Here is a 26,451-nt window from a genome sequence, read left to right on the forward strand (position 1 = left end):
TTTTTCTTTATGGAGTAAACTATATATATATATATAATCAAATTCTAATATTAATTAATCCATCGAATTGAACCACCACGACGGCTTTAATGAAACAACTATACATATTATTATATTATTATATGCATGTGTCATTAATTCTTAATTATATATTTTATATATACATCTATATATATATAGATATATACTAATTATATCATGAAATGAAACTGGGTTAGTTTGACGTAGACGTTCATGATTTTGATTAATTAATTAGTTGACTATAATATTTTTATATATATATAAATATTGGTCATGCATGAGGAAGTAAGAGACGATATTTTTTCTTCTTTTGAATAATATTTAAAAGTAAAAGACATTAATATTAATTAGGAACACTTTATATGCAAATTAATCTTGTCCAGCTGCCATGCATGCCCATAATAAATGAAGATCGTATGTTGTTTTCGGTATATTAATTAATGAATTATCTTAAACTTTTTTTTTATTATTGAAAAATTTAATAAATACGATTTTTTATCTTAAACAGTACATGTTAATTGAAAAATATTAAATTTTCAACTATTATATATAATATATATTTATAATAAGCTCCTGAATGAATATATATATATCTATCTATATATATATATATATTACAGCCAGCCCAAAATTTCTTAATTGTAATATATTTACATTAAAAAAATATATAAATAATTATAATCTTGGGGTTTTTTTTTAATTATTTTATTATATAATTATTTAATCAAAAGGATAGTATAAATTTTTTAATTGTAGTTTTTTATTGGAGCAGCCCCCACACCACAACAAGTGTGTCCATCTCTAATTACAGCTATATTTCCAATATTTACTAGTTGTTTGGTTATTTTTGTGGAGAATTTTCGAAAAATACTTAAGATAATAAAATTATAAAATATGAATATATATATATTGAAATTCCGTATTTTAATATTCCCAGATTGATTATTTAATTAAATGATTAATTAAATGCGGAATAATAAAACCGAGTATCGAAAATGTTTTACGTAGTTACAGAATGCAACTTCCGTAACCTGCAGAAACCTTAAAAACAAACAGTGCATAAAAGTAAAAACACACAAGATTTTTGTACGTGGTTTCAACAATCCTTTCAGATTGTTACTAGTCCACGGGGCCACGCCCAGAGATAAGATTCATTAAATCGGTATCAAAAATACAAAGTAATTGACTTATGCATAAATAGACTCCCTCTTATTGTATGCCGCAAGCTTGATGTATTCCACCTACCAACCGAATCTTGATAAAACTCCAAGAGCTCGAACTCCCTTCGATCACCTTGAAGAGTGCTTGAATCCTCCCGATTCAAGGCTTAAAAGCTATCTCCCGAAAGCCTATACAACCATCTCCCGAAGGTTGTGTGCTTGTATCATCCCGATGCAAGACTTCAAAAGCAATCTCCCGAAAGCTTGTAAATACCCTTCTCCCGAAGGTGCACTGATGTTCTTCTTCGTTGTAGACTTGAATACAGACTCAAGACAATACAAACAACAAATAAACAGAGTAAGAGTAGAACAACTCTTCTCTACAAAACAAAGACTCTCTTTTCTAAAGATATGAATGGAATTCAAAGATACAAGAGAGGTACCAAGAGAGGTACTAAACAAAGACACTCTTTCCTTAAGATATGAAAGCAATTCTAAGTGTATGAAAGAGATGCAAAACCTAGCAGCTATAAGATGTATTTATAATGAATATACATCTCATAGACAGCTTACATTCGGTCTGAACAAGACCTCAACCCACTAGAAACTTCCCTAAAATAATTCTTCAATCAGTCCAGGAATTTCCGTTTCTGTACCTACAGAATCGTGGGCAGTAACAACAACTTTCTTTTTATAGAAAAGGAAAGTTTAGCTCCGGTTTTCTCTTCAAGAAACCTGATCTTAGAAAATGGGAAACTCAACACAAGATCAGAATAACAGCTGGTTAGCAAAGAATCAATGTGTAATCAAAACTTACCATTTTTACCTCAATTTCCATAAATAGGAAAGCTAGTCAACTTTCCTTCCAAGTTTAGATTTACACAAATATGGAAACCATATCAATAAATGCCAGCCGAAATATACATTAAATAATAAAATATTTTTGTCAATTAAATATGCCAAAAATGGAATTAACATATATAAATAAATATAAATGCAAAGGAGCATAATCATATATAAATATAAAATTTAATTTTATGTAAATAAAATTTACAAATTAATAAAAGGAAATTGTAACTAAAGTTGTTAAGTTCGTAACCATATGTTACAATTTTGTAAATAATATTTAGAAACTAAATAAAATTTGTTGTAAATTGTTATTATTTTTATAATTTTTATAAAATTCCATGTTTTTCAATTTTTTTTTTTTAATTTACAATGCAATGTTATGTAATTTTTGCTATTTATAAGTATATATTTAAAATATAAAGTTTAACAAATACCTTAACCAATCTTAATTACAATAGTATATAATATTATATGTCATGATCAATAAATACATGAATTCTAAATTATTATGTCTAACGGAAATGATCTTGAAATTCTATTTTCTCATTAATTTTTGTAGGTTTTTAAAGTATTTTTATTATTTATGTTACTTACGATGTCAATAAGATATCAAATTAACTAATGTTTCATTAAAAACAAAAAAAAAAATCATGCTTTTATTATAGTATTTACCATATTTATTAGTACTTACCTCTAACACTTGTTTGTCAATATCTTAATATGCTAAGAAGTAACTATATTACCAGTCCAGTCCAAGCACCTCTCTCTCTCTCTCTCTCTCTCTCTCTCTCTCTCTCTCTCTCTCTCTCTCTCTCTCTCTCTCTCTCTCTCTCGTTGAAGCCTAGTCGTAAAGGATCTCTTCTTTGATCTCTCAGTCCGGCCTGGCCCGCGCGCCAGCCCCTCCTAGGCTTAGGTGTAGCTTTGGTCAGGCATTTCGATTGGTACCTTGGGGCAGCCTTCATGAATTGATTTTCCTCTTGCTATCTTCCTTCACTCATAGTCTTCCTCTGGTTTCTTGGTGGTTTGGGTATGATCTCTGATCCTGTATGGATTCGTTCGGCAGAAGGTGGCTTCGCTCCAGTTTGGTGTGGTGGAGGTGGCGCGGTGGTTGTGGGCTAGGGTGGTTCTGGATTCCGGTAGGGGTTTGGCTAGTATTGGGTCCTGAGAGTTATCCATATTTTTTTAAGGGGGATACGTGACATTCCCCAATTCAAAATTAATCATCTAAAGTCTGGTCAGAAGGCTTTAACAAGATAACAGGCTCAATTTGTACGAAAGGATGGGCCTAAAACCTATATGAGACCCAAGATATTTACATCCAAGACCATATCTCTCCAGATTTAGAAGGGTGTCCCGCCTTAATAAGAAGGAGTAGCTACGAGACCCTTCGAATAAGCATTTGGGATATACATCCGGAAGGGCATTCCAAGAGGTGTCCCGCAAACCTAGTCTAGGATGATGTGGCGGCCTTTAACACCAAATCCCACCGAATGGGGCTTCTCTGCAAAATTAAAACAAAATAAAGTTAGGGACATACACAAAGTGGTTGACGCAAAGTTAGTAAAAATACAAAGAAGACTGATTTGGGAACAACTATTGACTCTGCTATACTTTGGTTTTCTCTGAGTAAATAAAGCTACATTCTCTCGGCTTAAGAATCTACCATATTGCAATGATTGAAGCCAAGATATGCATAAGAGTAAAAGGATCTACCCTAATGGACTCAGGTGGTGGAAGAAAATGTCCTAGACTCCTTACAATTTTGTCTACCCTATCGTAATAATCTATCATAGCTAGGTACCTATGGAGATCTATTTCTAAAAAGTAAGGGTTGAAGCCCCCTTGATTGATTTGAGCCATAGTTGGTCATTTGATTATTTCCCTTATTTCGTGTGTAAATAATGAGGTTGATATGTCCTAATTTTTATTGGATGATTATTGGCTGATAGCCATTGATAGGTGAACTTTGTCAGATGTTCATTTGGGTTAAAAACCTAGTTTGCTTTACACTTTTTTATGCTTGATCATTGGTGGCTTATTGCATCGGATCTATCGTTGAGGATGTTGATATTAGGGTTTTCTTCATTTTTATTGTAAACGGCTTGTTATGCTTATTATTATTGTTGATTTTGCTTTATAAGCTATATCTTCATGTAATGGACTTTGTCTGATTTTCTTAATTAATGAAAAAATTTGATTTTCTCTCCAAAAAAAAATGCTAAGAAGTTATTTTTTTAAGTTAGGTTAAACTATTTTGAACCTTATATTTTGTAATAGTTACTTAGTAGAATATTTATTTATTAAATAATAACTTAGACCTTGAATATTAATTATAGAATGACATATATAAAATAATATACAATGTATGGGATGTAAGGAATACTTTTTTTAGATGCAAAAATTGTATAGTGTTCATATAATTATAAATAGAATTAAAAAAGATATTTGTGAAAAGTTTTCTCATTTTATAGAGAAAACTTATAAAGAGAAGATATTTGTGATCTCAGCTAAATTGTAATTGTAAAGGTTTTTTGGGCAATAAATTTTCTCATTTACCAAAAAAAAAAAATAGTACTACCTTAATTTTCATCAATTTTTTTAATATAATAACAAACTTAAAGAAAATTTTTAGTATGAACATATGTAAAAAGGAAATATAACTAGTCTAGTCCTAATATTTTCTTATCGAATTATTATTAAGTTTTATTTTGATAAAAAATTTGTTAAAGTTTGGAATAAGATGAATGGGGTTCCATCTCAAAACCAATTGGCAATGGGAAGAGTAGCCCATTCATCTTATATCTCACACAATTTATTTCCACATATTAGCAATGTGGGACTAACTCTTAATACACCCTCCTCACGTTTGTGCCTGAAAAAGTGTTGGTATAACGAACGACCTTTAAGAGACCACAGGACTGAACGTGATATTTGAAATAATTCCACAAGGCCAAATATTAAGAAATTTGAAGGTGTGTACACGTCTGGAAATTAGTGGATTTTGAAATAAGTCAAAGACCCAACCACTATAAGAAATGTCACTTTTACCAGCACATTTTTGTGCTGGCAAAAGTTAGAATTACGCTGGTAAAATAGAATTTACTTGTCCTGCGTTGGCAAAAAGGGGTTGGCAAATCAGTGTTGGTATTAGAACTTTTGCCAGCATAAAATGAAAAGCACTGGCAAAGATGACTTTTCCCAGCACGTAAATGCGTTGGTAAAAGTTAGATTTTAGCCACTGCAAATGTATGCTGGTAAAACTTTGACCTCTTTGCCAGCTCAGTTTGCGAAATGCGCTGGTAAAAGTTACTTTTACCAGATCAGTAGCGAACTGTGCTGGTAAAAGTGATATTTCTTGTAGTGAACACTGAAAACTGGCACATTGGCCGAAATGTCCCAAATGGAGGTTAACGGGGAGACAGCGGAAGTATCTGTTTGGACCGGCAACACTTTGGTGGTTTTGATACCATGTTAGAAGTTGAGAATAAGATGAATGAGGATCCATCTCAAAACCAATTGGCAATGGGAGGAGTAGCCTATTCATCTTATATATCACAATTTATTTCCACACATTAATAATGTGCGATACTCATATATTTTGACAAAAAATTAACTCAGAAATGTGCATCTTTATAGTTTTAGAGAAAAATTTGCAACAAATAAAAATTTAGATAAAAAACTCTATAAATGTCATAATTAAGGAGAAATGATCTTGTTTATTTTTAAAACTATATATATTTATTAATTTCGTTTATGAAACTATCACTTTTAACACTTTTTTTTAACTAATTTCTTAGAAAATATTATGCATAAAAAATTATTTTTAAGTAAATTTAAGAATGCAATAATTTAAAAAGATTTAAAAAAAAAAAAAAGAGTAAAGAAAATAGTAGTGCCATGCAGCGATTCTAAGTCACCATGTCACCATTCAATTAAGTTTTATATATCTTAGAATGTAATATAAAATTAATTTTAAGTAAATAAGTAGTAAATAAAAAAGAGCAAAAAAAAGTGAGAAAATTGATTAGTGATTAATTTACAGTGATTCTAGACCTTTACTACTTCATTTCTTAATTATCATATATAAATTAATGATAATATTCTTACAATATATACATATTGTATATATAAATTATTAAATTTGCCAACATATATATTTGAAGTGGGGGTGGTGAATTATATATATATTTGTCCCAACCAATCTAGAATATAGTTTGACAAATAGCTTTTATTAATTATTATGACATTACGTATAGTGTAGGGGCTATGAAAATGAGATGTAACTTCCACCTTTCTTCCTCCTTCTTACATAAATATATATTATATATACATATATATATTTCTTCATATTAATTCTTTATTATTCATGGTCAATTTATGTATGAGAGTTTTGTTATCATATATCTTATTAACATATAAATAATTTTAGGGAGAAATATTATATATTAAGAGGATAATCTAATTAATTAAAAAAAATTATGCATGCATGGTTAGTTTGGCGCTACAAAACAAATCATGCATGTATACGTACAATAATGCAAATTAAAATTCAATAGTATTTTGTAGTTAGATAATAAGGGTACCCATATAATTAATATTCATATATATATATATATTATCTTATAATAATTAAGGATATAGTTAAAGCATTATAATATACAAGAAGTCAAAATTAGAACGAGACAAAGAAAGAGTATACAATATGGAGAACTATATATAGATGGGGCAATATATATAAATATATATATATATATATATATATATATATATATATATAAGACTTGACATTTCACTTCAATTTAATTATGAACTGATCAATTTCATGTATTTGGCAACCCTATAACCTCCATATTATTATATAAGTTCTTCATGATCATGATATGATGATAGTGACGTATATAGAAAGACCATTGCATATGGATCATGATCATTTAAAAATATTGTTAATATCAATAATGTGAAATTTTGACTTTTAGACAAATACTAGATGATATACTTTTTTTCCTTTTTATTTCAATACGAAATTGTTAATTAATTATAAAATGTCAATATATATAGTGTGTACTATAGGCACCTTAATTAATATGCCAAATAAAAATGATCTTCTATAAATTATATGGAATAATCAATCTCATTGAAATTTGAAATAAATAATTAAGATAAAGAATTATATATGAGAACTAATTTAGAATTAATTTAACACTTATAATCAAAGTTAAACCAAACATGGTCTAATATAACTCAAGTTATAGAAATTTTTTTATTACTTGCTAAAAAAAATATAATTTTTAAATTTTAGAAGATAAGATTTCGAGTTTCTAAGATAAACCTTTGTTATGATCCAAATTGTGGAATCTCAAATTATAAGTGAAGCACTAATAGCTTCACTTTAATAAGTTAGTGTATATTAAGAACTACAAGGCCAATAGTTTGTATATATTATTATAGAGCTACTAATAGCTCTAGGTGAGTTATTAGGCATAGGTGGGTGAAGCCTCCAAATGAGATTATTAACATAAATTTATGTGATACTATAGTTTGGATATTTTAATTATGCTAAAGTTAGTTTTGAGGGTGTTGTGGGATTCTTTCGGTAGTGTTTTAGCTATGCTCATGTTAAGTTGGAATCAAATTGTTTCAATGTCATTAATGCTCTCAAAAATTATTTGGTGGATCATTCAAATTTAGGTTGTATTATTAGAAAAATTTTGGCTTATTGAATACCACTCTAGTGATTTCTCATGATTGCTAATAATATTGCTCACTTATTGGACCTTTGTTGTATTAGTGTCTCTTTACAAGCCTGTTCTTATTGATTAATGATATTGTCTTGGTATTCTTTTTCAAAAGTTTTTTTTTTTTTTTTTGTATTTTTATTGGAATTCGTATTCGACATAGAAATTTCTATTGCAACTAGCAGAGCAACTTAAATCTCAACTAAAAATCGTATAGCAACCCACATAGAAATTACGTGCACTTTAGAAACTCAAACCATAATTTTTTTTAAAAAAAAAATAGTAAATGGAGCAATTCTCCAAGAAAAAATGAGATTTCAAAACTTAAATCTTTTATCTTAATATTATTTATGTGTGCCGATATCATTACTCATTATATATAATACCATTTTTAATTATTTTATAAATTAAAATGGACAAGGACCAACAATAATTTTCTTTAAAGTATTATATATACATACTAGATAATGTTTTGTGCAAGGCACGAATGTTTAATTTTATATTAAGTTATATATATATATGTTTTCAAATATTACAATAATTAAATAATGTTGTAAATACATAAGTTAAAATAAAAGGTTGCATCACAATTTACATGTCGAAGTATATTAAGGCTACTATATATGATAAAATACTAACATCACTTCGTAATTATTATTATTTGGGTCACAAACTAATCCACCTTTTAATGGTAGAAAATCTCAAACTTTTGACTAAATTTGTTTTGATAATATCAATTCAAAAAAAATTATTTTAACTAAATTTTAAAAAGAATAATATTATTTAAATTAATTAAAATTAAATAATAAATTTATTAAAGAGCAAAGTAAGAACTCCAAACTATATCTATTTGGTTATGTATAATGAAATCGAATTAAAATATTGATTTTATATAATTCATACTAACAATTCGTTAAATTTAACGGAATATTCTTTTATTTTTAAAGTATATTTTGTTAAATTAACAAAAATGATTAAATAGTCACTTTTTATATTTAAAGATTTCGTATTATATAGATAACTAAATCACATAGTCAATGTTAAATGACAACTTGCCAACAAAGAAAATCTTAATTTAATAATAGCAATAAATATATTGTTCAAGGGGCGCTATTTTTTTAAGGGTTCTCAATTACTAAAATATTTGAATAGGGGTGTTTATAAAATCACCGATTCAATTCAATTTGTACGATTCAATCTAATATATCAGCACTTTGCAGACTGGATTGGATTGAAAAATTCAAAATTCTCATTTGTGCATATTAGATGTTGATTAACATGTAAAAGTAACTTATCCAATCTAACACAATTATTTAATATTTTAATGTAAAAAAAATAGTAATTTAAAAGTCTAATACATATAGTACAATTATATTTCAAAACTTAATACATCAAATATATATTCCATTCTTATATATAATTTTTCTTTTCTACATACTATTTAAAATAAAATTAAACATTTATTTATACATATATATTTTTTCTTACTTTGAATTTGTTATTTGTTATTTTATTTATTTTAATTTGTTGTTAGAGAAATAAAATAACAACAATTTATTTTATTTTATTGCTACATATGTGAAAAAATATATTTTTTCATAAATATTAAATAATTTAATATTAAAAAGTAATCAATCTAAAATAACTGATCTAATCCTCACTTTTACGGATTGGATTGGATTTGAGTTATTGTGCGAATTTGATTGGATCTAAAATATGAAATCCATACTTAGTGTGGATCGGATGCACTATGAGTAAAATAGTACAGATTGGATTAGATGAACAACCCTGCATTTGAAATTAAACCTTGACTAATTAATTATTTTAATGAGATGTTTTTATTATTTTTTTAAGGGTAAATACCATTTTGGACCCTGTGTTTTGCAAAAGTTACCAATTGGACCCTCTGTTTTGTTAAATGACAAAATGGACCTTATATTTTCCAAAATGGTAAAAATGGGACCCTGAGCTCAATTTTTAACAAATTTATTTTTAATATAACTAACTTTAAACAATTTCTAACGCGAATGTAACCAGTTTTGTCATAACATCTCTAGATCAAATTATTATTAAGTTTTATTTTGACAAAAAATCAATTCAGAGTCTTAATTGTATTATTTTAGAAAATACATGGTCCATTTTATAATTTAACAAAATAAAGGGTCTAATTAGTAACTTTTACAAAATACATGATCCAAAATGATATTACCCCTTTTTAAATGTAGTTTTATTAGATGTTTACTTTGTATAAAATATTCTATAATATTTTTCTTTGCAAAAAGTCAAGCATATATTATTTAATTATTTTATTTATTTATTAACAAGAAAAAGTCCAGCTTCATTAAATTTAGTCATCAATTTAGAGTGCTTCCTTCCTTCCCATAAATAAATAAATATAATAAATGTAACGTGTTGACTTTAATAGTTTCCAAAATGTCATTTCTATTGGGTAGAGTTTTCAAATAATTGGATAAATACTATGTTTAGGATCAGTTTGGGATAGTTGTGCTGTGGAAAAAAACCGTTATAGTTATACTGTGAGAAAAAGCAGCTGCAGCAGAACTGTGGAAAAAAACTGAAATGGGTGTTTGTAAATTATAAATTTTAAAGTATTGTGAGTTGTTGAGATCTATTATAATGATAATGATAATGTTATAATCTAGTTTAGTATAATCACAAATATGTAAAAACTTATTTTATATAATATTTTATTTTCTATATATTTAAAAAAAAATTCAAATATAAATGTACATCCATTTGATAAATATAATTTATAGTATTTTTATATTATGTTTTATTAAATGTAAAAAAAAATAGAAACTCAAGTATACAAAAAAAATTTTAGGTTGATGTTGTTTGTTAATATTAAAATAAAATATAATTTTTTTTTAAAAAAAATAAGTGATTTAATAATTATTTATTTTATTATAATTAATTTATTTGAAATATGTTTTATTTTTTTTAATATTTAATAAATAAGCAAATATAGTTTTAGTACAAAAGTTTTTATTATAGTCTTTTAATCAAAACAACTTTTTTAAAAAGTTGGGTTGGAGCAGTTTTAGCTTTTAGCTGTAACTTTTCCAAAAATTCTTAAAATTTTTTTTTTTTATTGCTTACCAAACACATTTTTATCACAGTATTTTCAAAAAGCAGTTTTTAGCTTTTCTAAAAATTCTGCAAAACGGACTCTTAGTGTGATTTTATATTAAGAAAAATGAAAATTGTGTGTTTGTCCCACATTGGTCTAGTGTAATGTGCATATGATATTTATATTACACCTAGGAACTACCAAACTATAATTCCATAATAGGGTTTTAATAATTGGATATTAAATAATATGTTTAGTGTAATTTTATATATATAAAAAAATGTTGTCTCAAATGCATTTAAAAAAGAAAGTTTACAATAATATATATTATTTGTATCTAATTTATAATAATAACGTTACTATTTTTATTGACGTGTCACGTCAGTTAAATTTGATATTTTCTGATATTTTATGATATTTTTGACGTTTTCTGTTTTTACTTTTTTGCATTTTTAAAAGTAACTTTTTAGTTATTAATAGTGTTGATATGAAACCAATTAGCTACCTTTATATAAAAAGATTTATTTTTATATCATCCGTCTTTCACCGTCGAACCTAGAAATGTCAGGCTGAAATTGACTACTGACGATTTTAATCCATTTGGGAACATAAGCAACTCTTATAGTCTGTGGCAAGTTATTTGTGTCCCATATAATTTGCCACCCTGAAAGTGCATAAGTTCTGAAAACTAATTCAATAAAAAAAGAAATAAAATGTGAAATTCTTGAGTAGTCTACTTCCTTTCGAATGATGAATCCCCTGCTTAACTTTTTTTTAAACTTAATTAAAGTAAAGAAATGCCTTAGAATTCAATTCAATTCATAAAAGATTTACTTGTCTATGTATCTTTCTATTCAATCTTTTAGGTCCCTACTTTGCCTCGACGGTTATGTCACAACGTCCTTAAAGCCTATATGCGATGAATAAACTCCGACAACCATAACATATTTGCTTATTTGGACAGAAACATAATTTTATTTTTTTCTAAACGAAAAGGAATGGTTAATTACACATAACATAAAGAAATAAGTCTTTTTCTTTTCACGAGGTATAACTATAAAATTGATTCCAGGTTCATCATCTCCTGGAATAGACATGGATGTGTTTATGAGACCGTTAATTGATGAACTGAAACAGTTATAGGAGACAGGTTTTCAAGCCCTAGATGCCTACAACGATACTGTATTTTCAATGCATGCGACAATATTATGAATAATAAATGATTTTCCTACTTATGCTCTAATGTCTTGTTGGAGCACGAATGGGTACATGACATGTCCCACTTGCAATGAATACATTCCTTCCACTGGCCTAAATAGTAAGATCGGATATGTTTGCCACAGATATTTTCTCAAATGAATTATCCAAGAAGGAAAAGCAAAAAATACAACGGGAAACCTGAGAAGAGAGCACCACCTTCTGTATTGATGGGGTGATATTTTAAATCAATTGGACCGAACAAATATAATAGAATAAAACTATGCTCAAAAATTTAATTTCGTTTGCCTGGAAAACACAAACAGTTTAGGGGTGTGAAACAGAAACGTTCTGTTGAAGAGCTAAATTGGTAAAAAAAAAAAAGTATAATTTTTGAGCTAATGTACTGGAAGAATTTGTCCTTATGACATAATCTCGATGTAATGCACATTGAGAAAAATATGTGTGATAGCTTACTAGGTACTCTTCTAAGTATCGATGGGAAGTCAAATGATACCGAGAAGGCGATAATGGATTTGTAAGACTTCTAAATCGACGTGAGTTGTTGTTGTATGAAGACCAAAATGGGAAGTGGAAAAAGCATTCAGCTAGTTACACACTTAATTTTCAAGAACGAATTAAATTTATGAATTTTATAAAGTCTATACGATTTCTAGACAATTTTGTTGCAAACTTACACAAAAATATAAACTTGGATACCGGTAAGATTTTCGGGCTCAAATCTCATGATTGTCATGTATTGTTACAATATTTAATGCCGGCAGGTATCCGTAAGTACTTGAAAAAAGAAATCTGGGACACAATCCTTGAGTTGTATGTGTATTTCAAACAATTATGTTCAAAAATAGTTAATGTTTTTAATTTGGAAAATATGCAAATAAATATTCTAACTATTTTGTGCAAGTTAAAAACTATTTTCCCACGAGCTTTCTTTGACATAATGGTTCATGTAGTTATGCATCTCCTTAAAGAAGTCATACTAGGTGGACCAGTGCAGTACAGGTGGATGTATCTCATCAAGCGGTCAATGTCTGTGTACAAGCAATATGTCAGGAATCGTTCTCGTCTTGAAGGCTCTATTGCTGAATCTTTTGTGGTTAATGAGGCATTAACGTTTTGTTCTATGTAATTTTAAGAAGTAGAACCTCAATTCAACCGTCCTGAACGGAACAATGAAATCATCCCAAACATGCCAAATCGACAATTTTTTGTATTCGAGCATGTTGGCCGACCACTGGGTATGAGGACAGTTGACACATTACCATGATAAACTAGCATAAGGTAGAGTGGTACATATTGAACAACTGCACAGAGATTGAGTCATATATCAATTAGTGAGTATACATTCTATTAAAGTCAATAATAATGTTTGACTTCACCTCAAAAATCCTTAACTTACCACGTGCGTTATGATGTAGTGAGCGCACAAGGAGCTTCTTCAAGCGAAGGGTGTGTAAGTAATATTGAAAATGTGCAAGAGAATGAGTTTCTTGGATGGTTTAAAACTCAAGTAAACATTGTTGCCTCTAAATATTCATGATCTTGTTCACCTTAACTCTTAAATTTTCCTTAATATCTGTTATCTTTTCTGAATTGTAGATTAATAAAATACGGTTGAACAACTATGTTGTAGTATCAGATGAGTTGTATACTATTGCGAACCCAGCAAATCCAACAATTTATTTTTATTCTGGGTGCATAGTGAACGATATTAAATTTTTAGTTAAGGACAGGGATGATAACTGCAAAATACAAAGTAGCGATGTTATAGTGTTTAGTGAAGATGGACAAAAATTTTATGGTACACTTAAAAAAATTATAGTGTTGACTTATTTAAAGGACAACAATGTTTTCTTATTTATGTGTTGACTTATTTAAAGGACTGCAATGTTTTCTTATTTATGTGTAAGTGATTTGATGATAATATGAGTAGAATAAATAGTGATGGTATTTTCAAATTGAATCTCTACTAAAGATCAATTTTCAAAAATATGGGCTCATCTCAATGAAAACATTTGTCATATTTATTCGATTGACTTGGAGACCACTTATCATGTCCTTTGGGATTGTCGCAATCTCGATCTAGTGAGGAAACTTTGCAAGTTTAAGCTTGAAAACTTAAGTGGTATGGTTAGTGATATTTTTGGTTTCATTTGTAATATAATTCAACCTCTTCCTAGCTATGATATTGAGTTAATCCTAATCACTTGGTAGTGTATCTAGTTCTATCAAAATAAGTAAATTCATGAAAATACCATTATCCCTACAGAGTTTCACTCCACCTCTAATTGATTTGTTTGATCAAAGAGCGTCGATGGTAGTGTCTCCGTGAGGGATTTGTTAAAGTGAACACTAATGCTTCTATTGATCTCTCGAATGGCATTTGTGGTTTGGGCATGGTGGCTCGAGACTTTCATGGGGTATTTTTGGATAGTGCAATTTAAAAATTACAAGAAAATTTCAATTAGATATGGAAGAAGCTGTTGCGATACGTCATGATGTCAATCAATGCAATTTTTTTGGCTTCACAACATTCAGCGTGAATTTGATTGCAAAGGTTTGGCTGATAATTAAGAATTCTTTCAATTTAGATTCATTTTTGGGGTTGATCCTTTCACATATCAAAGCATCATGTAAAAAAAATTATATTGTGAGCTTAATTTTTTGTCCCAGAACTATTAATATTGTTGTTGATACTCTTACTAAGTTTACTTTATTAACACTGTAAGCACAGTCTAGTGGGCTAAATATCTTCATTGTATTAGAAATATTATTTTGGTTGATGCCATTTATCAATGTATCTCCTAATCATCGGGCTCATATTGACTTCTTTGTTCTTTAGTAGTGATTTTTAATTAAAATTAATTATAAATAAAAAAATTATTAATTATGTTATAGTTTTCAAAATTTAATTTAAACCATTTAATTAGATTTATGGATATAAATTATGGGATATGATTTTGTCCCGTGATTGTACTTTCACGGAATGCATTCCGTGATATACGACAACCGTTAGATGAGGGACTTATTTGATCTGACGGTTGAGATTGACCTAGGGGTAATTAGGGTTAAAAAGTAGAAACGTACTCTGACACTCATTTAATGTACCCCGAGACCCAACTAATGTACCACGGAATACATTCCGTGAAAGTACATCACGGGACAAAATCGTATCCCTATAAATTATTATTCCTAGATAAAAAAATACTCCCTATTGTCTAAGTCAAAATAAAAATATAAATATAAAAATATATAATTATACAATATATAAATACATCAAATAATGCAGGCAAGCTATTAAATGCAAAAGATGGATATATTAAATCGAAATTAAATGGTCGGAATGCAAGCCCTGACAGTTGTAAAGTACTATACTTCTATGGTATATATATAGTATAAAGTTCAATTGTCATTTTTATTATTATTATTATTATTATTTTGAACAAAAAATTGAATGCTTTTATTAAAATATATGTAATTATATTGTGATATAGGATTATGAACTAATTAAGTTCATTTACTTATAATTAGCGTTAATTAAGCTAAACTTGTCTGTTAATTACGTTATGTAACACAACATTTGGTGGGTATATAATTCTTACTAATGTGATTATTAATTAGTTTGGTGTATTCTATATACAACAACTCTTATAGTAATAATATTAATATATATTAAGATATGAATAATAATAATATTTTATATACGTATATATATAATATTTATATATCTATTATTTATCTACCACCCTTCACTAACTTAAATGTTGGTAACTATATTGGGTAACCTACTAACTGTGAACTATAAAATACATCCACTACTCCCCAAATAACGAAAATTATAAACTTTAAAAAATAATTAAGAAAGGGAGCATTGCTATTATTAACAATAATAATAATATTATTATGAGAAGGTACTGTTTTACACGTGCTTAATTAATTATCATACTTTATATAATGATGTATATAATTTAAATTAAATATAAAAAGTTTCTAATTTGAATTGTACTAATAAATTGTGATTTTAGCTACATTTCTTTAGAGAGAAGTCAGTATTATTCAAGTAAAATTATATATGAGTATGATAAAGAATCGGAAACATAATATATATATTATATATTTATTTAAGGTATACACACTACTCTTCTTATTAAGAGATATTTTACCAAATGTTTCTCGAGCTAAATCTATGATCAATTTTAGTTTTAACACCATGTACATGCACTTAAGATATTTATTTTCTTTACCACACTTCGAAATTCTAACTGCTGATTAATTATTTTTCATAATACTTATGAAGTTGAGTCTTGCTATGAGTTACTTAGATCCAGGTCGAAGACGGATTAGGCCCGTACTTAGGACCTATCCAGTTTATTATGAACCTAAAAAATATTTTTTTCTTTTAAAAATATACATATTTTTCAAAAAATTTCATAAAATACTATACATTTAAAATAAATTATCTAATAATTTTTATTTTCTTAAAACCCACTCAATCTCAAGATTGCCCTTGCTTAGATGTGGCTGTGTAAATGGTGAGTGATATTTCATTGTAGTTATAAAATTAAAGCATTTCTATTAGGCGCGTGCTTAGGTGGTGGTGCATAACACCACTTATAAGTGGCGCTTTACGATTAGTTAGCGATACTCTATAAAAGTTATTATGTTAATTCACTTTGGAAAGTATTAAGTACCCACTAGTATCTTTTAGCATTTCTCTAAATTAAATTATATAGGATACGATACTTAATTCTACCAATAACTATATTAGAGCATCTCCAGTAGTTAAATTTTGAAAAAATACTTGTTGAGGTGGGCAATTTAGTTGAAATATGAGGGTGCTATAATATTGGAGAGAAATAGATGTCCTTATAGTATGTTTTCAGAAGTAAAAGTGTCAAGAAATAATGTGGAAGAGAAATAAAATAAATATTTTTTGATAATTTGTAAGATTTTATACATTTTAAAAATTAACATTGTTATTAATCATCAGTGGTATCCATCTTTTTTTTTATAGGTGACACTTCATAATTAGTTAGCATTATTCTTTAAAAATTATTTTTTAAAATTATATTTAATCAGATACTTAATAATATTATAAGAGAAAGATATTAGGCATTAATAATATTTTTTAACTTTAAATGCTACCATAAGATATCATCTTACATCATAGATGATGCAAGCACACTTACCTTTCACCATTTCTCTATTAAATTTACACCAAATTTGTGATAATTTTCCACGTAGGGGCAAGCCAAAGGTATAAAATTATTTATTTTTCTTTCTTTTAACATTGTCATTGAGTATTAGTGGTGCTCCATAACTTTCATAAGTGTCACCCTACGATTGGTTCGTTAGCGATATCCCTTAAAAGTAATTTTCTTAAGTTATATACAAGATTTGTTACTTAATTACACCAATAGCAACATCAGATGTGTCTTATTCTCTTTTTTTATTTTATTTTTAGTTTGACAATCACGTGCTAAGTACGTGATGAAAATATAGCAATTAAGAATGACACAAAGAAAGTTGCAAAGAAATCAGTTGGGAGTTGAAAGGTCATCTCTCTCTTAAGCGTTTTCACATGTAGTCTATAGTGTTTCTTCCAATGCCCAAAAAAACTTCCCTATAAGTCTCTCCATTCCAACTCATCATATCCTTCACTTCCCCCAACCCCCACTCATTTTCTCTCTCTCTTTCTCTCACTATCAATTGTCGTTTTACCAAATGGAGATTGTCGTTTTACTCTATTCCCTTCCACTTCTCTACTTCATCTTCATCATCTGGAAACGTTACCAAACCAGAAGAGACCAACATTGCTACATTCTCGATTACCAGTGCTACAAACCAACCGACGATCGAAAGCTCAACACCGAGTTTTGTGGCGAACTCATTAGGCGGACCAAGAATCTAGGCCTCATCGAGTACAAGTTTCTCCTCAAGGCTATTGTCAGTGCTGGAATCGGTGAACAGACTTACGCTCCGAGAATCATCTTCGACGGTCGTGAAGATTCTCCTACTATTGCTGATGGAATCTCTGAGATGGAGGAGTTTTTCTTTGACAGCGTTGGAAGACTTCTCAGACGTAACGGAATATCTCCGTCTCAGATCGATGTTCTCGTTGTTAACGTTTCGATGCTTTCGACTGTTCCTTCTTTGTCTTCTCGGATTATAAATCATTACAAGATGAGAGAGGATATTAAGGTTTATAATCTTACTGGAATGGGTTGCAGTGCGAGCTTGATCTCGGTTGATATAGTGAGAAACGTTTTCAAATCGTGTCAGAATAAACTCGCTGTAGTTGTAACCTCCGAATCGCTTAGTCCGAATTGGTATTCCGGTAACGATAGATCTATGATTCTTTCGAATTGTTTGTTCAGGTCCGGTGGTTGTGCGATTCTCCTCACTAATAAGAGATCGTTACAGCATAAATCGATGTTCAGACTCAAATGCTTGGTCCGTACACATCACGGAGCGAGAGACGAATCGTACGGATGTTGTTTACAGACTGAGGATGATCAAGGACGGCTCGGCTTCCACTTAGCCAAGAATCTCCCCAAAGCCGCAACTCGAGCCTTTGTGGATAACCTCAGAATCATCGCCCCTAAAATCTTACCCATTAGAGAACTTCTCCGATTCATGGCTGTTTGGATATACTGGAAAACGACAACATCGCCTAAATCATCAAAAAAGGGAAGTAATCGCAGTGTTTCCCCAAATTCGGCGGTGACATCGTCTTCTCAGGCGCAGGTGAAGCCACCAGTGATTGATTTCAGAACCGGCGTTGATCATTTTTGTATCCACACAGGTGGTAAAGCGGTGATTGATGGAATAGGAGTAAACTTAGATCTGAGTCCGTACGACCTTGAACCGGCGAGAATGACTCTTCACCGGTTCGGAAACACATCGGCGAGTAGTCTGTGGTACGTTCTAGGGTACATGGAAGCGAAGAAGAGGTTGAAGAAAGGGGACCGAGTATTCATGATTAGCTTTGGTGCGGGCTTTAAATGCAACAGCTGTTTATGGGAGGTAGTGAGGGACTTGAATGGAGGTGAAGAAAATGTGTGGAACGATGACATTGATGAGTACCCACCAGAGTCTTTAACAAACCCATTCATGGAAAAGTTTGGTTGGATTCAAGATGAAGATCCAAGCACCTTCAAGATGCCCTTGTGAGATAAAAAAGAAAAAAAAAATAATACAGGTGATATATTTCATGATAATGATGATGATGATGATGGTGAAGAAAGATACATATTTAGTGTCATTATAATTATTACTTATTATTATTGTTAATCTCAATGGTTCATGATCAGTATTATTATTTTTCACCAATCTAGTTAGGGTTTACAAAATTCGTTTAAGAAAAAAAAAGGAAAAAGAGAAAGAGAAAGAAGTGTCTAGTTTTTTGTTTTTTACAGTGTTATTGTTATTATTATTATTTTTAATTGGAGAGGGAGGTGGGTTGGTTGGTTGGTGGGGTTGTGGCTGATCATATTTATTTTCATTTGTGTACACTATAAAGAAAAGAAAAAAGGTTATTATTGTTGAATCCCATTGTGGATTTCATAACCCAAATAAGGTGTTTTTGAAAGAGATAAATATATATATAGAGCTTTTTATATTCTCTTTTTTCTATTTTGTAATAAATTGAAAAAAGAAAATATATTGTATTGCTCTTGCTTTTATTTGATTATCAATTATTCAAGATGAAAACGGTTGTTTATGGCTCTTGTACGCGTTTTATTAAATGTCACAAATCCATGCATATTATTGGTTCAGTTTGTATATTAATATATATAGAGAGAGAGAATTCTAGGTTGGACATTATACATGTATTAATTCTAGGAAGATATAATATATATTGATTTGAAAGACAGAATATATGAAGTTGTTATAATATGGTTTTTAAGGAGAAATGCTAGGTTTTAATAAATTATTATTATTATTATTATATATAAAGTTGTTTATAGCTAGGGCTCTAAATGTTTGGTGCTGGAACATTAATAAGAGCCTACTCACTCAATGCTACCAGTTGTATGGTGCTTGGGCCCAACTCCAGGACAGGTATGCTTCTCTGTAGCTCTGATAAATTTTCTCTATTCCTCTCTCTATTATCATTAATTTATTTGTTTTAATGTTCTAACTCACTTTTTGCTATCAATATTTAAGTAGCTTTACATATTTACATATATGAACTCTGGAAACGTACGTACAATACAGTATATAGATGAAAACCAGTTATTATTATTTATTTATTATTAGCATGATTATTAGGTAAAGTGGTATTCTTTTCTACTTAACGTACGGTCATCTATATTAATTATTACTTGATAATATTAGGGTTTAGTATATGGCACCAGATATTAAATTAGACCAATAGCGATATTGACACGTAGGAAGATGTTTGGCACTATTGGTGCCTTTTTAACATTTCTCGTAATATTAATTTTTAATAGTAGGATTATATTTTGTGTTGCTATTTAGTATCATCACTATTGATTTTCTTATTACCTTTTAGCATTTTTCTATTTTGTGTGGTGGTGCCGAGACAAGTGTATTGTGACAATTCTCATTTATGGAAATCCAAATCTATTTATCTGGTTTAGGTTATAAGAAATGTTAAGTGTTAAAAGATATATACTAATAATAATGATGTTGAATATTATTATTATTATTAATATAATTAAATATTAAATGTGACATAATTTAATTTTATTAGTATAAAATATTATTAATCATTTATAAACATAGAGTGGTAATAAGGATAGTGAGCAGTTAGGAATGGTCATTTGTGTCAATAATGGTTTTAGAATTTAAATAGGTAGAGGCTAGAGTACTTGATGTAATTAAGATGGACCTTACTTTCTCTATTAAGTTGCCAGATTTAATTGACTTTATGAATCAACTAGAATAGATTAGCTCTGTACTCTTTCGTCACTTTCTATTTATTAGCTACATCTGTCACGTATTATCTATATTTTTCAAATAAATCTTTTTCTTTTTATTTACTTATTTATTTTTGGGAATATTGTCTCTAAATGGATAATAGGGACTTGAACAATTGGACAAATGAAAATGTTTAGATTTTGCCAATTGCATTTTCAGACATATCAACTTATATAAAAAGCAAATTGAGTTTTTGATCAAGATCAAGAAAAGGTTTTAATTACGAAAATATATATATATAGGCAACCGATTTTGTGCCCATCTTGTAAAATTACGGATTGTATTCCGTTGTACTGTATGGTGGGTCTTACGTACTTTATTATTTTTTAATATTTTTTGTAACCGGTTGTTCTAAGTTTATAAGACCGACTAATAAATAAATTTCTTTTTGATTTATTTTATTATATTTTTGTAATAGTAATTTATTTATTTAAGGTACAATTCTTTGTTCAAGTTGACAGGAGCAAGGACAGAAGTACAACAGTTGATGGTCCTTTTTTGTCAGTTCAAAGGGTAAAATTGTCTTCTCAAACGTGGTTTTTGGCGGACTTTGTGAAATAATTTCATAGTACAAAATTTGGCATATGTAGAACGTAGTTTAGTGTATTCTAGTGTATCAGATAGATGTTTTAGTACATTAAAAAATTTATTGACCTATCAAAAATGCTTAGGACATGCAAATGTAAAAATTTTTGCTGTATTTATTTTAAGTTGTATTCTTATGATATAAAAATCTATTTTTGGATATTTAATATTATTTTTTCTTTGTTAATTTATTTATGTTACTTATTAATTTATTTTTCATCAATATATTAGTACTTGTTATTAAAATTAATCCAACGTTCTCTGAAGTCACCCTAATATTTTAAATTAGTAATAAGTAAAGTTGTATAGAAACTAAAGTATAACTATATATAACATAAAATTAAAATATAGAATTTAAAATTAAGTAAAATCAATAGGTATTAAAAATATTTGAGATGGATACTTTATTTACAATACTTTAATTAATCATTATGAAAATACATAATTAAAAAAGTATAGTTTGAACTATTATTTATTTTTTTACATAACAAATAATTTTATGCTATAAGGTTTTCTTTTATTATAGCACTAATATTTTTTTTATTATTAACTTTAGTATTTTAACATTTATAAAAAAAAATATATATTGAAGAATTTAATGAATAAGTGTTGAAATTAAGATTTATAGTATTTTTTTAAAAAAATATACAATATAATCAATATAATTTGAAAAGTTATTAAAAAGTACAATGTATTATCAGACATCAATCATGTCATGTCATGTCACTTTTCATTTTTTTTTTAAAAAAAAAAACAAACAATTAATATTTAAAAATAGTATCTGTCAGTACATCAATCAATATCAACTTTTTAAAAATAATAATTATTAAATACAATATCAACCGGTTACCAATTTATAAAGCCTAACTACCCCTACTTTAACCCCAGCCTTCAGATCATGCAACAACACAATCCTATGGCTACTATACAATCACGGATTGTATTCCCTTATTTACTATCACGGGACAAAATCGGGTCCCTATATATATATATATATAATATATTGTCAATAATATTTTAGTCAAAGTACCAATTTATTGCAATTAAAGGCCACTTTTAGTCAAAACACAAAATCATCTTCATTTGTCACTAAACTAATCTCACAACTTGTTATGCAAATTTATTGTCACTAAACTAATCTCACAACTATTTATTTTTATTACAAAAATTAAAAATACATCCTAATTAATTTGTGTATGGTATGACTAATATACTTTTTAATAAGAATTGTTTTTAGTCATATGCACCTTTTTTTTTTTTTTATATTGATACCGATCGATATAATGATCACAACTCTATGGCCACTCTCATCAGATGCATCAAAATCCCTTTTTCTCTATAATATATTAGAGAGGTATGCTAGTATTATATGTATCAAAGACATATGTAAAATAAAGATCCTACAAAAAGTTATTATTATTATTTTTTTATTTTTTATTACATTTCTTTTGTACTTTAATTAATAATATTCTATTTAAAAATATAATATTTAAATGATATGTAATAAGAAATTGTAAAAAAAGTTTATGTATGGTATACGTACTGTAAATATTTAATATGTAAAATAGAAAAAGTATAATTTTGATGATAGAGAAGAAAAGTTAACAGAAGTGGTGGTGTAAATATATATATATTATATATGGGACTATGTATGTTTATCACCATATATGATATGGTAATAAACATATATATATAGGGCCATATGGTACAAACCTATTATTCATGGCTTGTGTATCTCACGTTAAAAGAGATGCAAACCAAGCTGCTCATGGCTTGGCTAAACAAGCATTGGTGTTGGATAATGATTGTATGTGGTTCGAGGAAATCCCCTCTGCCATTTTCTCTGTTGTTGTAAATGACTCCTTCTAATTTATAATAACAATCTTTTTCTCAAAAAATAAAAAAAAACCTATTATTCATGAGGTGACTACGTTGCATGTAGATTTATATATGAACTGGATCACTATGAATTTTGTAATTAACTGAACAATTCGTTGAAACCCTTTTTTGATTATGATTACAATATATATATAAATATATCCGAAGAGACGTACACAAATAAGATTTATCTCACTCAATGGAACTGTCTCTCTCATTGAATTAATATTTATAATTTGACGACCCATCCATTAAAATGTGATAAAGATTGTATGTTTATCAAAAAATCAGGATATATATTGAAAAGTTCTAGAGAGCACGCCTTACACTACTGTTATATTTTATATTACAAACTATATTGGTACAAATTAATATGGAGTTTCATTTATTAGAATCAAAATTAATTTTAAACCCTATGTATATATGTCCTATATATATATATACGAAAACATGGCTTAATTCTTGTGTTTACTTGTCACTAAAGTATTAGAGATTCTCTTTTTTTCGCTGGTAATAATAATTAAATAAACACCAGAAGTTTCTTAAGATTCATATCAATACCATTTTTCATTCTCCAATACCTAATTACTTATAAAGTTAATTACTTTTCATATTATTATTTACTCATAACCTAATACCTAATTAATTAGTACAATACCAAATTCTGTTAGAGCCCAAAACTAATTCTATTTCTCCTACAGTTTCCTTTTGCTTGGCTCTTTCTCTAAGGGGGTTGTTGTGTAATAAGTGCATAATATCATCAATTGATGAATTAATTTCAAGATTTAGGATCGGATACTCAGCTTCAAATGTTCAATGAATTGGCTGCTTGCTTGCCTAGATAATTATTATGATCAATTTTTAAAAGAGGAAATTATACTCTATAACTCCTTTATTGTACCTGTTTTAATTTTTACCTTCCTTTTAATATTCTTTGATTTATACCCACTTTTTTAAATTTTGTTCCCGTTATAGCCATAGGTTAGTAAAAAGAAATAAAATTCAATTACATCTCTAAATAACCTCTGTCACCTCCTTCCTTTTTCAAACAATCAGCGATTCTGGCCCAGTCTTCCATCTTTTGTGGACGCACATTTTCACGTTCATCCCTCAGTTGGCGGCTCAACCCAATCCTCCATGTATGGTCGATAAGGCGCCCGAAGAAGAGATTCGCCATATTAGTTATAAAAGTAAAGCAAGGTACTTATTTGAAGGATGTGGTAATAGATAAGCATAAATGTAATGTGATGATGATTGGAATGACGAAGATAAGAAAATTCATTCTGATAGTAGGAATTATATTTTTCTTAATGCTTGAATTTGCTTGCTTTATTTCTTATTATAGTTATGATTATAGCAATTGTGGTTGTAATCGGTGGTAGAGTAATTGGAGGAACGCTGGCAATGGTAGACTCGTGGTGGAGCTTGCGTGAGTTTAATTTTTATGGAGGAGTCGGAGTCGCCTGCAATTCCATTAATCAAAGTCGTGGAGTATATTAGTACAATTCAATTATAAAAAAAGGGTATATTTTAATTAAATTTATTTTACAGCTATTTTTGGTGAATGTAAAATAAAAAGTGGTAATTATCAACATATCCCTTTTTAAAATAGTATTGCTATTGGACATTAGAGGTGTCTAGAGCATGTTTGGTATTATTTTCTGTTTTTTGTTTTCAAAAAATTGTTTTTAAAAGTGAGAACAAAAAAGAATTTTTATAGCTTTTAAAACACAAGTCATGTTTGGTTAGTGTTTTTTAAAAGGGTTAATTTTACAAATACACAAAAACAACAAAAAACAACAAAAATACGGTTTCACGAAATTTTAAATATTTTTACGATTTTTTTGATTTTATTTACATAAAATACGGTCTTTTTATGTTGAAATTTTGTTCATTTGTTATTAATTTTTTGTTATATGTATGTTATTTTTTTGTTGTTATTTGGATGTTATTTTCATGTTACTTTTATGTTGTTTTCTTGTTGATTTTATGTTGTTTTCGTGTTATTTTTTGGAAAACCGTAAAAATGTATAAAAAACATTCTTTGAACGTAAAAATAAAAATATTTTACAAAAAATGGTGCCTTATGTAATTATTCCTTTTTAAAAACAATATTGACCAAAAGTGATTTGGTTTTTAAAACAGAAAACAACAAATTCAAAATTCTTGGTTTTTTGTAACTTTGTTTTATGAAAAATGTTTTCAAAAAACAAGGCCAAACAAGCTAAATTGTTTTCAAAAAATAATTTTCTGTTTTTAAAAACAAAAAACAGTTTTTTAGTTATGATGTGCACCTAATAACTCTAGACATGTCGCTTACAATTTGTTAACAATACTCTTTAAAAATTATTACATATTAAATATGAGACTTAATACTTAAACTAAAAATGATATTAACTGAAAGTATTGTGCATACTGGTGTCTCACATTTTTTACTTTAAAATTATATATAATAGTAATAGTATATATTTATAGTATTGTATGTAATTAGTGAAATCCGAGTATATGAAATGAATAAATTGTTATTGGGATACGATGCCCACGATGTCAAATGCAATATTTACATGTATTTTTTTTTTTTGTTGCGATGAATATTTACATGTATTTTAATATAAAATAAAATATATAAAACTTAAAATTAAATTATACCAATGAATATTTTGTTAAATGGTGTTGGAAATGCTTCATATCGTTAATGTCGGATATTGCATAAATTCTTAAAAAAAAAAAACCTATTTCCACCAATTAAATCAATTTCTTTTTAAGATGTCATTACTACGTACATTTAATTTACTATGATTTGTTAGTTATTAAAATGTACATGTGGATGGGGACACTATAAAAAAGAACATTGTTATTAGGCACCAGTAGTGCCTAGTACTTTCTCAACATATCACGTTGCGATTGACTAGCGATACTTCCTAAAAATTATTATATTAAACTATGTGGGACCCGATACTTAGTTGGA

The 26,451-nt window shown here is 28.2% G+C and overlaps 1 protein-coding gene across 1 annotated transcript; it reads left to right on the forward strand.

Annotated features, from left to right (window-relative positions):
* The first annotated feature begins 17,511 nt into the window (after positions 1 to 17,511).
* On the forward strand, positions 17,512 to 19,623 carry LOC115718963 (3-ketoacyl-CoA synthase 12). Its single transcript, XM_030647793.2, has one exon. The coding sequence runs from the start codon at positions 17,799 to 17,801 to the stop codon at positions 19,245 to 19,247; it is 1,449 nt and encodes a 482-aa protein (XP_030503653.1). The 5' UTR covers positions 17,512 to 17,798; the 3' UTR covers positions 19,248 to 19,623.
* The last annotated feature ends 6,828 nt before the right edge of the window (positions 19,624 to 26,451 follow it).

The sequence above is a fragment of the Cannabis sativa genome, chromosome 2, assembly GCF_029168945.1.
Source record: "Cannabis sativa cultivar Pink pepper isolate KNU-18-1 chromosome 2, ASM2916894v1, whole genome shotgun sequence".
Classification (NCBI taxonomy): Eukaryota; Viridiplantae; Streptophyta; class Magnoliopsida; order Rosales; family Cannabaceae; genus Cannabis; species Cannabis sativa.

Coding starts and splice junctions, on each gene's coding strand:
- LOC115718963 (XM_030647793.2), top strand. CDS start 17,799: ATGGAGATTGTCGTTTTACTCTATTCCCTTCCACTTCTCTACTTCATC.